Genomic DNA, 12,730 nt, shown 5'->3' on the forward strand with positions numbered 1-12,730 from the left:
TGGCTAGTATCACTGCTCTTGCTAGTATCACTGCTCTGGCTAGTATCACTGCTCTGGCTAGTATCACTACTCTGCCTAGTATCACTGCCCAGTATCACTGCTCTGGCTAGTATCACTAACTTGGATCACTGCTCTGCCTAGTATCACTGCTCTGGCTAGTATCACTGGCTAGTATCACTGCTCTGGCTAGTATCACTGCCTAGTATCACTGGTCTGCCTAGTATCACTACTCTGGCTAGTATCACTGCTCTGCCTAGTATCACTACTCTGGCTAGTATCACTGCTCTGCCTAGTATCACTACTCTGGCTAGTATCACTACTCTGGCTAGTATCACTGCTCTGGCTAGTATCACTGCTCTGGCTAGTATCACTGCTCTGCCTAGTATCACTGATCTGGCTAGTATCTCTGTTCTGCCTAGTATCACTGCTCTGGCTAGTATCACTGCTCTGGCTAGTATCACTGCTCTGCCTAGTATCACTGCTCTGGCTAGTATCACTGCTCTGGCTAGTATCACTGCTCTGCCTAGTATCACTGCTCTGGCTAGTATCACTGCTCTGGCTAGTATCACTGCCTAGTATCACTGCTCTGGCTAGTATCACTGCTCTGCCTAGTATCACTGCTCTGGCTAGTATCACTGCCTAGTATCACTGCTCTGCCTAGTATCACTGATCTGGCTAGTATCACTGCCTAGTATCACTGCCTAGTATCACTGCTCTGCCTAGTATCACTGCCTAGTATCACTGCTCTGCCTAGTATCACTGCCTAGTATCACTGCTCTGCCTAGTATCACTGCTCTGCCTAGTATCACTGCCTAGTATCACTGCTCTGCCTAGTATCACTGCCTAGTATCACTGCCTAGTATCACTGCTCTGCCTAGTATCACTGCCTTGTATCACTGCCTAGTATCGCTGCTCTGCCTAGTATCACTGCCTAGTATCACTGCTCTGCCTAGTATCACTGCTCTGCCTAGTATCACTGCTATGGCTAGTATCACTGCTCTGCCTAGTATCACTGCCTAGTATCACTGCTCTGCCTAGTATCACTGCTTAGTATCACTGCTCTGCCTAGTATCACTGCTCTGCCTAGTATCACTGCTATGGCTAGTATCACTGCTCTGCCTAGTATCACTGCCTAGTATCACTGCCTAGTATCGCTGCTCTGCCTAGTATCACTGCCTAGTATCACTGCTCTGCCTAGTATCACTGCCTAGTATCACTGCTCTGCCTAGTATCACTGCTCTGCCTAGTATTACTGCCTAGTATCACTGCTCTGCCTAGTATCACTGCCTAGTATCACTGCCTAGTATCACTGCTCTGCCTAGTATCACTGCCTTGTATCACTGCCTAGTATCGCTGCTCTGCCTAGTATCACTGCCTAGTATCACTGCTCTGCCTAGTATCACTGCTCTGCCTAGTATCACTGCTCTGCCTAGTATCACTGCTATGGCTAGTATCACTGCTCTGCCTAGTAGCACTGCTCTGCCTAGTATCACTGCTATGGCTAATATCACTGCTCTGCCTAGTATCACTGCTATGGCTAATATCACTGCTCTGCCTAGTATCACTGCCTAGTATCACTGTCTAGTATCGCTGCTCTGCCTAGTATCACTGCCTAGTATCACTGCTCTGCCTAGTATCACTGCCTAGTATCACTGCTCTGCCTAGTATCACTGCTCTGCCTAGTATCACTGCCTAGTATCACTGCTCTGCCTAGTATCACTGCCTAGTATCACTGCTCTGCCTAGTATCACTGCCTTGTATCACTGCCTAGTATCGCTGCTCTGCCTAGTATCACTGCTCTGCCTAGTATCACTGCTCTGCCTAGTATCACTGCTATGGCTAGTATCACTGCTCTGCCTAGTATCACTGCCTAGTATCACTGCTCTGCCTAGTATCACTGCTATGGCTAGTATCACTGCCTAGTATCACTGCCTAGTATCACTGCTCTGCCTAGTATCACTGCCTAGTATCACTGCCTAGTATCACTGCTCTGCCTAGTATCACTGCTCTGCCTAGTATCACTGCTCTGCCTAGTATCACTGCTATGGCTAGTATCACTGCTCTGCCTAGTATCACTGCCTAGTATCACTGCTCTGCCTAGTATCACTGCTATGGCTAGTATCACTGCCTAGTATCACTGCCTAGTATCACTGCTCTGCCTAGTATCACTGCCTAGTATCACTGCCTAGTATCACTGCCCTGCCTAGTATCACTGCCTAGTATCACTGCCTAGTATCACTGCTCTGCCTAGTATCACTGCTCTGCCTAGTATCACTGCCCTGCCTAGTATCACTGCCTAGTATCACTGCCTAGTATCACTGCTCTGCCTAGTATCACTGCTCTGCCTAGTATCACTGCCTAGTATCACTGCCTAGTATCACTGCTCTGCCTAGTATCACTGCCTAGTATCCCTGCTTAGTATCACTGCCCTGCCTAGTATCACTGCCTAGTATCACTGCCTAGTATCACTGCTCTGCCTAGTATCACTGCCCTGCCTAGTATCACTGCCTAGTATCACTGCCTAGTATCACTGCTCTGCCTAGTTTCACTGCCTAGTATCACTGCCTAGTATCACTGCCCTGCCTAGTATCACTGCCTAGTATCACTGCCTAGTATCACTACTCTTTATTAAGCTTTACGTGTATTTGTTGGACATAAAAGACTGTAAAAACACCAGCAAATCAGCTCCAAGTGATTTTAATTGTGGAAATCTGATCCAAAAGTATTGCTACGCATAATAGAAAGACATACACACATTTTACAAAACGTGAGGAACACCTGCTCTTTTCATGATATAAATTGCCCTGGTGAATGCAGGTGAAAGCTATGATCCCTTATTGGTCAATTGTTAAATCCACTTCAATCAGTGTAGATCAGGGGTGTCAAAGTCAAATGGACGGAGGGCCAAATAAAAAATTTAGCTACAAGCCGAGGGCCGGACTGTTCGAATGTTCATTGAAAAATTTTTAAATGACGCATATAGTCTAGTGAACCTAATTGAACCTACTGAAAACCTAACAAATATATTCCAATATGATCAGATAAATAAAGCAATATTTTCTTATGGCTCTGTCAGTAATCTTTAATTTTCAACAGACACAAAAGACAAATTTCCTTTATATAAAAATCCCCATAACATGAACATTAAATTAAAGAAACCGGTATTCAAGGCACCATCAGTAGCCTATATTTTCTATTTTAGCAAAAGAAGGCTAAATTTACTTCAAAGAAAAATACAATAATAGCAATTTTCTATCATCCACTCAACTGAAATATTTTTAAAATATAATTGGATTGAAATACAATAAAATAAAGTGCAAAAATCTATTAATCAAAAACAACACTTTGTTTAAGGAGAAGTAACATGCCTCGTTTTAATTCCTCTGCCTTTTGTAGCCTTTGTTCCATGTCCATATTCTTGTTTTTGTCCGCGTGTTTCGTTTCATAATGTCGTCTCAGATTATACTCTTTCAGTACCGCCACACTTTCTCCACACAGAAGACACACAGGTTTTCCAGCTACCTCCGTGAACATATACTCCGACTCCCACCTTGTTTGAAACCCCGGTTCTCAGTGTCCACCTTCCGTTTTGCCATTTTTGATGGGTATCTGAAAGTTAATTTTACTGTGATGCTGACGACTGCTGTGCCAATAAATATTGAAATGAAGCAGCCTACTGCTCGGTGCGTCACCGTTGCATTGTGGGAAATGTAGTATTGGTGCGTGTAAAAGATCTGCGGGCTGCCGGCTTGCTGCGGTCTGCGGGCCGGTTCTAATAATAAATCAAGATCATCCCAGGGGCCGTAAAAAACCTTCTCGCGGGCCGGATGTGGCCCGCGGGCCTTGACTCTGACATATGTGGTGTAGATGAAGGGGAGGAGACAGGTTAAAGAATGATTTTTAAGCCTTGAGACATGATTTGTGTATGTGTGCCATTCAGAGGGTCATTTAAGTACCTTTGAACAATGTATGGTAGTAGGTGCCAATCGCAAAAGTTTGAGTGTGTCAAGAACTGCAACACTGCTGGGTTTTTCACGCTCAGCTGTTTCCCATGTGTATCAAGAATGGTCCACCGCCCACAGCCAACTCAACACTGTGGGAAGCATTGGAGTCAACATGAGCCAGCACCACTGTAGAATGCTTTCGACACCTTGTAGAGTCCATGCCCCGACAAATTGAGGCTGTTCTGGGGGGAAAGGGGGGTGCAACTCAATGTTAGGAAGGTGTTCCTAATGTTTTGTACACTCAGTGTATAACGTCATCTACGGAGTTAAGTTGTGATGCTCCAAGAAGTGTGTACCGCCAACTACATTAAGTCACTATCAGTCGACACTTGTGAAAATGTCTATTCTTTAATACATTGTCCATTCTTAAATGTCCATTTATTTTTTTGTCCTGTGTAACTTCGAGCCTTTCTTTGGGTGCTGAAGTCTGTAGTTTTTGATAAAAGTAGCATTTTAAACAACCTCTGCCGTGAGCAGATTTTCTCTTGATTTGTCAAGTGAAACATAAAAATCAACTTTCTACTTTTTTTTACAAATGGATCCCATCTCCAACTACATAACAATCAGGACAGTCGTTAAAGGATGGACCTTCATACAATTATCGAGCGTTTGAAACCGCTAACTTCGAAGTAGGTGCAACTCAATGTTAGCAAGGTATTCCTAATGCATTCATACACTCAGTGGATGCGACCGTATACGAACGCAAGCCAGGTTCGAAACGATTGTGTTTTAGTCGAATGTTATATCTGTTTGGCTTCTTGCGGTCAATTTGAGGTCCACAAATGATTTACAATCATGTTCCAGCCCCCTGACCATCCGCCCAATAAAAAAGTCATCCCGTAGCTGATTCTAGTTGATGATCCCTGCCGTGTGGACTAATAAAGTAGTGCCAAAATAAAGAAAACACCATCACACAGTGTCTTAATAGGGCGTTGGGTCATTACCAGCCAGAACAGCTTCAATGCGCCTTGGCATCGATTCTACAATCGTCTGGAACTTTATTAGAGGGATGCGACACCGTTCTGCCACGAGAAATGCCATCGTTTGGTGTTCAGTTGATGGCGGTGGAAAACGCCTTCTCAGGCGCTGCTCCAGAATCTCCCATAAGTGTTCCATTGGGTTGAGACCCGGGGACTGAGACGGCCGTGGCATATGGTTTACATCGTTTTCATGCTCGTCAAACCATTTAGTGACCACTCTTGCCCCTGTGGATTGGGGGAATTTTCATCCTATGGGGGCAGAGCCATTGTAGCCAAAACAATGGCATGCTGAATTTTTTTTTTATACCTGACCCTAAGCATGATGGGATGATAATTGCTTAATTAACTCAGGAAGCACACCTGTGTGGAAGCAGCTGCTTCCAATACACTTTGTGTCCCTCATTTCCTCAGGTTTTCCATCTTTTTTTGGCCGTCACTTGTATATCTTATCATTTGTCTGTAGTTTCTAAGTTCAATTTCATAGATGCTTCGAACCAGATAGTACCCAGATAAATATATCTGACAGAAGGGATATATACCAGCACAGACTGATAGAATAACACCATGTGCTGTAGTATGTACAGGCCATGACCATTGAAGTGATTGTTGTTGGGTTACTTTCCGTATTTGACATGGATATCTAGTTGAGAGTGCATGCACAGTGAAACAGCGCTTTTCCTCGGGGCATAATTACTGATCCCTGAGAATAAGGTGTCGCTGAGCCGTAATTTTCCTCTGCTGCGTTGCTGTAACTGAATGTCCTTGGATCAGCCAGGCTTAATTGATTTCCCATGGAGAGAGGGGGGGAGAGAAGGGGGAGAAGAGGGGGAGAAGAGAGAGGAGGGTGGGGAGAAGAGGGGGAGAAGTGAGGGGGGTGAAAGGGGGAGAAGAGGGGGGGGGGGAGGGGGAGGGGAGGGGGAGAGAGGGGGAAGAGGGGGTGAGGGTGGGGAAGAAGAGAGGGGGAGGGGGAGAAGGGGAGGGAGAGGGGGGGAGATGGAAAGGTAGAGATGGAGCGAACATGAGAGAGATATGAAAGAAAGATAGAGAGAGACAGAGAGAGATGTTAAGATGAAGATAGAGAGAGAGAGAGAGAGAGAGAGAGAGAGAGACGGGATGAGGGAGAGGGAGAGGGAGAGACGGAAAGAAATTGAGAGAGAGAAAAAAAAAGAGAGATGACAGCAAGATAGAGAGACATACGCTAAGCTGGAGAGACCGACAGAGGAGGTGTGAGACATGTCTTGGGTTTTGGGCTAAGGGAGGGTAGAGGATGGGGGTCTCAGGTCCAGTGTAGTGTAGTGTCGGGGCGGTGTAATTACACTGAGCTTTTTAAAGCATCCTGTTAACCAGCTCTGTCAGCGAGGGCTAAGGAGACGCACCCTGATGGACACATTCTCAAAGCATGACTGACGGATGGACAGGGCGCAGAATCGCTGCCTTAATGGCATTTCTCTCTCCCCCTTTCTCTCTCTATTTCTCTCTCTCTCTCTATTTCTCTCTCTCTTTCTCTCTCTCTCCCCCCCTCTCTCTCTCTCTCTCTCTCTCTCTCTCTCTCTCTCTCTCTCTCTCTCTCTCTCTCTCTCTCCCTCTCTCTACGTTGGCAGGGTCTCTGGCTAATTACGCCTCTAGCCAACGCTGGGGGAGCCCTTGGATGCAGCCCAAATGGGCCATCAGCACCATTGCTGGGGACTTTTTAGCACCCCCGCCCTCTGATATACTGCACCGACGGGAACTTCAAGTCCGAGCCGAATTGCCACTGAAGTGGTCCGGTCACCAAGGTCAAACGGTTGAGTCATTGGACCTCCAGTAAAAGTTAGAGGCTGCCGCTGCGTTAGGAGGGAGGAGCGCCAGGCGAACCGTTCCCAGTAGACCTGTACTGAGGGATAGGCTCTCCTGAGACCTGGCTCTCCTCTGTGCCCTTCAGGCCCCATTCTCTCTAAAGCGCCTGGAACGGAGGGGATTTTGAAGACATTCATCGCTATAAGCCTTTATTCGGTCTTTCAGTGCTCTCGTCTTTTTGTTTGAAAGGTCTCATCCTTTCCAGGATTACTTGGCGGTCTTATAACTTCTCCAGGGCCGCTTAAGAATATCGGATAGCACTTAGACGAAGCGTGTACCCGATGGAGCCGTTCATAACTAGAGCTGTTTACCCTACTTGTTTTCATCTGTCCTCCCAGTCATATCCCTCTCGTTGTCCTTTTGTTTCATTCCCGATACATTCGAATACACACTGCTCTCTCAATATCCGTTTTTGTCTTTGGCGGTCGTGGACCACAACACACTCGTGCTTAAACCTACTTGCAGGCTTGAACAATGCTCTCTCTTCAACACAGGCTTTGCGCGCCGTGTCTCAAATACACACACTCTTGCAAAGGGACCCTGAGCCTCAGGTGTTGGACTCAGCCATTGGTTTAGACGGTTTTTTTTTTTTGTTTTTTTTTTCTTCTCCTGTTTTCTTCTCTCATTCAAATGGGTCCCCGCTGAAAAGCAGGGGGATCCTACAGAGGAAGAATTTAATTCGCATTATTATTAGAAGAATCACTCACTGCAATCTGTTGCAAAAACACCATCTGGCATTTCACTCGGAGGACTTCAGTTGCTTATTAAGCAGAATTGAACAATGATTTCGACTCCTCTCGCGTTTGCTTCCTCCACCCCACCCCCACCCTCCCTTCCGTAACTCTACTTAGGTCTTTTTATGGTTCCTCGCCACTGGGCTTCCATTACATTTCATTTTATTGATTTATTTATGTATATGAGACACTCAGCCGCGAATAGCGTTGACTGGAACGTGTTAACCCTTTAAGGGCCCCGAGCTGGGATTTGACAGGAAATAGGTGATTTCCTGTGCCACGTTCTGCCTCGTTCTAATGGATGGCCTGCCTGCCTGTGGTGATCACTGCAATAGCGCCCAACGCTACTCTACTCGGCCGTACAGTACCATATCTCAGCTGTAACCCAGCCTGAATGTGGATCTCACAGGGACCTACAGTGGTCATTTAAAGGCTGTTTACATGGTCTTCACAAGGCAGGGCTGTGCTTTCACAGGCCACCCTAGTCTCATGCCATTGGGATGTGTGCTACTGGGCTGTTGTGTAGGCGGGCTCCTCCTGCTCACCTCCCTCCGCTTGTCTCCCCTGTATGTGTCCCCAGGCGGCAGCGAGTCCTCCTGGGACAAAGAGAAGCTCCAGTCTCCCCCCTCCTCCGGCGCTGTCCACGGCCTCGGTCACGCAGGCCTGTCAGGGCAGCACGGCCTGTCCAGCTCCCACCTCAGCTCTCTGCAGCAGAACCACCTACTGGCCAACCGTGAGTCAGACGCCTGCACACACTCATCCTGCCTCCTTCCCCTTTCCCCGCACGTCTCCCTCAGTCTGTCACCAACTCTGTATGGTCGTCTGTCTGTGCTATGGTTTAAGCGATACAAACGTATCTAATAAAGTGTAATAGTGTGCTGTGTAGGAAAAGGTTAAACATCCATCCATCTCTCTCTCATCTCTCTCTCTCTATATATATTTCTCTCTCCCCCTTCTTTCTCTCTCTCTCTCTTTCGCTCTCTTTCTCCCGTCTCTCTCTCTCTTTCTCTCACTCTCTCTTCCCCCCTCTCGTTCTCTCTCTCTTTCTCTCTCCCCCTCTCGCTCTCTCTCTTTCTTTCTCTCACTCTCTCTATCTCTCTCTCTCCTCTCTTCTCTCTCCTCTCTCTCTCTCTCTCTCTCTCTCTCTCTCTCCTCCCTCTCCTCCTCCCCTCTCTCTCTCTCTCTCTCTCTCTCTCTCTCTCTATCTCTCTCCCAACTCTATCTCTTCTCTCTCTCTCTGCAGGACTGGACCTTCCATTCATGATGATGCCCCACCCCCTGCTGCCCGTCAGCCTGCCGCCTGCCTCTGTTGCCATGGCAATGAACCAGATGAACCACCTGAACACCATCGCAAACATGGCCGCTGCAGCTCAGATGCACAGCCCCTTGTCCAGAGCAGGAGCGTCTGTCATCAAGGTAAGACAAAAGAGACACACACATATGCACACACACACATGTTCACAGTTCATACCATCCATCTGTGAATGTATTTCAACACTGCTCACTACACCACTAGTGATATGAGAACCGAATGTGCAGAAAGTGAGAGACATTCATCCCGTTTAAAATGCATGTTAGGCTGTGGCTGCAATAACAGCACTGTTGACGAGGGGTGGAATTCAGCTCTAGAGGCCAGTAATGAGTAGAATTCCACGTTGGAAAGCATGTTAATATCGACATAAGAAAACAGAGGGCTTTTATGTCATTAGTATGCAATCCTCATGGATGTATTTAGAGATCTGTAGATATGGTTGAGTATACTGAGTAGATTCTTTCCTTCCGTCTCCCCACATGAGGCCAGAACAGAGAGGATGGGTAAATGTGTCCTACACAGGGGGTTGGCAGACTGCTACGGGAATGTGTGTGTGTGTGTGTGTGTGTATCGCTGAGACTCATGGCTCGTGTCAGAGACAGCCAGGGGCTTAGAGAACAGGCAAGGGATATATCACACACACAGATACACACAGATAGACAGACACACACAACCACACAAAAATGTGTTATTTTCCCATAATGCCTTTAGAATCCATACTTTCATTTCCTGTTGCTATTTTCCAGCATCAGGTTGATCGATTGACCGAATTCCTTTATTTGCGTTTGATCAGACACTCACACGTTTCCCCCATTCATACTTCGTACACAGACAACGTTTCCACCAATTTGCCTAATGATTTGTACCCGGTTTTCACTGCACCTGAAAGGAGTAAGGGGACAAACATGGCAAATGAAAAGCCAACGAAACACCTCGTCATGAGTCCTGCATTTGTTCACAGACCCTGTAACCAAAATACAAAATGCGTTTGTGTGAACGGTTCCCTGCTTTTCTGCAGGTAAATTCACGGACACTTCCATTGTTTGACTCCTCCCTAATTTGAAATGCCAACAGCCCACCGTGGTGTACCGACACTAACCCACAACTCCCAATTTGCCAGTTACCCACTGATATGTATAAAAAGGAGTATACCTGCAAGAAAGTGGTATATAAGGGTCTGTTTGAAAGGGGGTCGTATATATTGCAGTATATATATATATATATATTTTACGGTAATATGCCACATCTTCTGTCTGAAATGGGTGACACTGCTTAGCTCACCCATCAAGACAGACACAGCACCCTCTCCCTAGTGACCTGCTCCAGACAGGCATGTTGGGGTGTATTTTTAGTGTCCCGCACACAAAGTGAGAGGAGGGGTGTGTTTTTTGGCGAGGTGGCGAGGGCAGAGGGCCCCCGTCGTACCGTAGATCTGCTCTATTTAAATAGTGCCACCCGGTTCGCAGATGGCAGAGGGAGAGAGCAGCGTCTGGTGCTGTTTACTTTCCCAGCATCCCCTTCACCCCGGCCTGTTTGCCTTACCCTACCTATATAGATATCAGCGAGGAAAGGGCTTTATCTCCCTGTCTGACGTTAGGAGTTTTAGGGATGAGAGGCCAGTAGATCTGAGTTGGCCACAGGTGTTGTAGCTAGCTAAGTGTGTGTGTTTATATGTGTGTGTGTGGCTCTGCAGAATTTTAACTTTTTACCAGTCTGACCCTCGGTCTCTGTGGCAGGAGTGTGTCCAGGACAGCCCCTCTCCGGCGCCCTCCATGGAGGAAGGTCCTCGCCCGGGCTCCCAGCCCTCCTCACACCCCAGCAGCAGTGCCTCCAGCTCCCCAGCCCCACACCAACACACCCCAGACCGCCTGGGTGAGACCCAAGCACATTTTTCTTTCTCTGCCTGTCTCTGCGTCTGTCTGTGTCTCTGCGTCTTTCTCCATGTCTCTGTCTCTCTGAGTCTGTCTGTGTCTCTCTCCATGTCTCTGTCTCTCTGAGTCTCTGTGTTTTCTCTCTCTCTCTCTCTCTCTCTCTCTCTCTCTCGCTCTCTCTCTCTCTCTCTCTCAACAGTTGTTTGTAAATAAATAATCAGTAGAAACAGACAAAGAAGGAGACTGGCACACAGCTGCAGATAAACATGTGTCGAACACTGACTTGTGTTTGTTCCTTCAGCGATGAATCCGGTTGACGGAGGCCTCGGGGAACGAGAGGCTGGGATCAACATGAAAAAGATGTTCAAAGAGAAAGGTATGTGTCGGGTTTGTTTCTATGTATGGTGTGTTTGTGTTCGTGTGAGAGGGGAGAAGAGAGCAGATACTTTAAGCAAAGGCCATTGTTAAGGAGAAACGTATAACAGAGCCAGGTTTGATAAAGCGCTTCCAGTTATCGTGGTTAGTGTCCCCGCTACAAAGCCCCTGAATCTGATAGTCCGTTGAGAAATGAGGCTCTAAGTCAACATACAGAGAATCAATGAAAGCTATCTGGACAACACAACCCAGCGTCGCTGAGACTTATTTGGGTCAGAATGACGGGCACACTCAGCCGGTGGCAGCGCGCGGAGCGGCATGGGAACATCACAGACAAGGGTTAAATAGCGCCCAGAGGCAGCGCCCCCACCGCCATGGTTACCGTGGCCACAGCACAGCCAAGTAAAGATGTGTCTCCCTGCCGGACCATTAATCTGAATCACAGCATTTTACTAGGGGCCCCCCGACTCCCCGACTCCTTTCTTATGCAACAAGTTCCTATTATTAGGGAGCGCGGCGCAGTAACCCCCAAGCATCCATCACTGTCAGGGGGAATTAGGCTGGAGGGAGGCCCAGGTAGGAACCTTCGGGGGGGGGCTCGCTAACAGGGAGAGAGTGGGTCTCCTGTGAGTTCAGACTAAAAGAGGCCTGTGTGTGTATGTGTGTGGGTGCGTGCGTGCGTGCGTGCTTGCGTGCGTGCGTGCGTGCGTGCGTGCGTGTGTGTGTGCGTGTGTGTGCAGGGCCGGCTCCATAAGAGGTCGCTTAGGGCCCCCGGCTACTAGGGGGCCCTCCACCCTGTGGCAAAATGTGTAGAATGGCAGCAAAAATGCTTTAAAACTGCACCGTACGGTATTCTCTGTGGCCCATGGCAAAATTTGGAGATTTTCTTTCTCTGTTCTGCCCGCGAAACAACATTTCGCTTAGGGCCCCCAAAAGGCTAGGGCCGGCCCTGTGTCTGTGTGTATGTCTGATACAAGCAGGATGTGTGTAAATACATGTAGCAAAGACATCCCCCCCTGAGAGCCTTCCTGGGAGATTAGCTCATGTTCTGCATTTAGTCATACTAATACTACTGTGGATGAACACACAGCCACTTCATAGCAGCGAGACCACGATCTCCTGATCGTCGAGAAAGCATCTATCCCAGCTGCATCGGTAACAGAGGCCTTCACCTTCACATCCAGGGGAGCTCATTACGGAGAAGTACACCCCCCTCTTCTTCGTCACGTTGGTACGACTCTCTATCAGCGTCACGGACGGTCCGTCTTAATGAATCACTTAATTAGGGCCTTAATTGAACATCTACGAAGCGTTTATTTATGAGGTTCGTCGCAAAGCGCTGGTGGCCAAGGGTGTGGTTCTGTCAGTGGCCCGACGCGCGCACGCACACACACACACACACACACACACACACACACACACACACACACACACACACACACACACACATACACACAAACTGTGTATCGTGGGCCGACACAGGGTGTCAGCATGTTTTCTCGTGTGTGACTGTGGGTATTTACACGTTCGCGCAGCGTTTTTTTTTTGTGTCGACGTGTGTGTGTGTGTGTGGTGACAGTTTTTCCACTCATCATGTATGTTTGTGCCTGCTGCTGTA

The 12,730-nt window shown here is 47.8% G+C and overlaps 1 protein-coding gene across 8 annotated transcripts in view; it reads left to right on the plus strand.

The window, feature by feature from the left end:
• Positions 1–12,730, plus strand: part of dacha (dachshund a) — a 130,440-nt gene that overhangs the window by 95,568 nt on the left and 22,142 nt on the right. For 5 of the 8 annotated variants that reach the window (XM_064980889.1, XM_064980888.1, XM_064980895.1 and 2 more), the window contains 4 exons: positions 8,135–8,287; positions 8,798–8,970; positions 10,579–10,738; positions 11,039–11,113. In XM_064980889.1, the coding sequence (XP_064836961.1) occupies positions 8,135–8,287; positions 8,798–8,970; positions 10,579–10,738; positions 11,039–11,113 (561 nt within the window). The remainder of the gene's footprint in view (positions 1–8,134; positions 8,288–8,797; positions 8,971–10,578; positions 10,739–11,038; positions 11,114–12,730) is intronic. The other 3 variants (XM_064980892.1, XM_064980894.1, XM_064980893.1) reach the window with 1 other exon arrangement.

This window comes from Oncorhynchus masou, chromosome 12 (assembly GCF_036934945.1).
Source record: "Oncorhynchus masou masou isolate Uvic2021 chromosome 12, UVic_Omas_1.1, whole genome shotgun sequence".
Classification (NCBI taxonomy): Eukaryota; Metazoa; Chordata; class Actinopteri; order Salmoniformes; family Salmonidae; genus Oncorhynchus; species Oncorhynchus masou.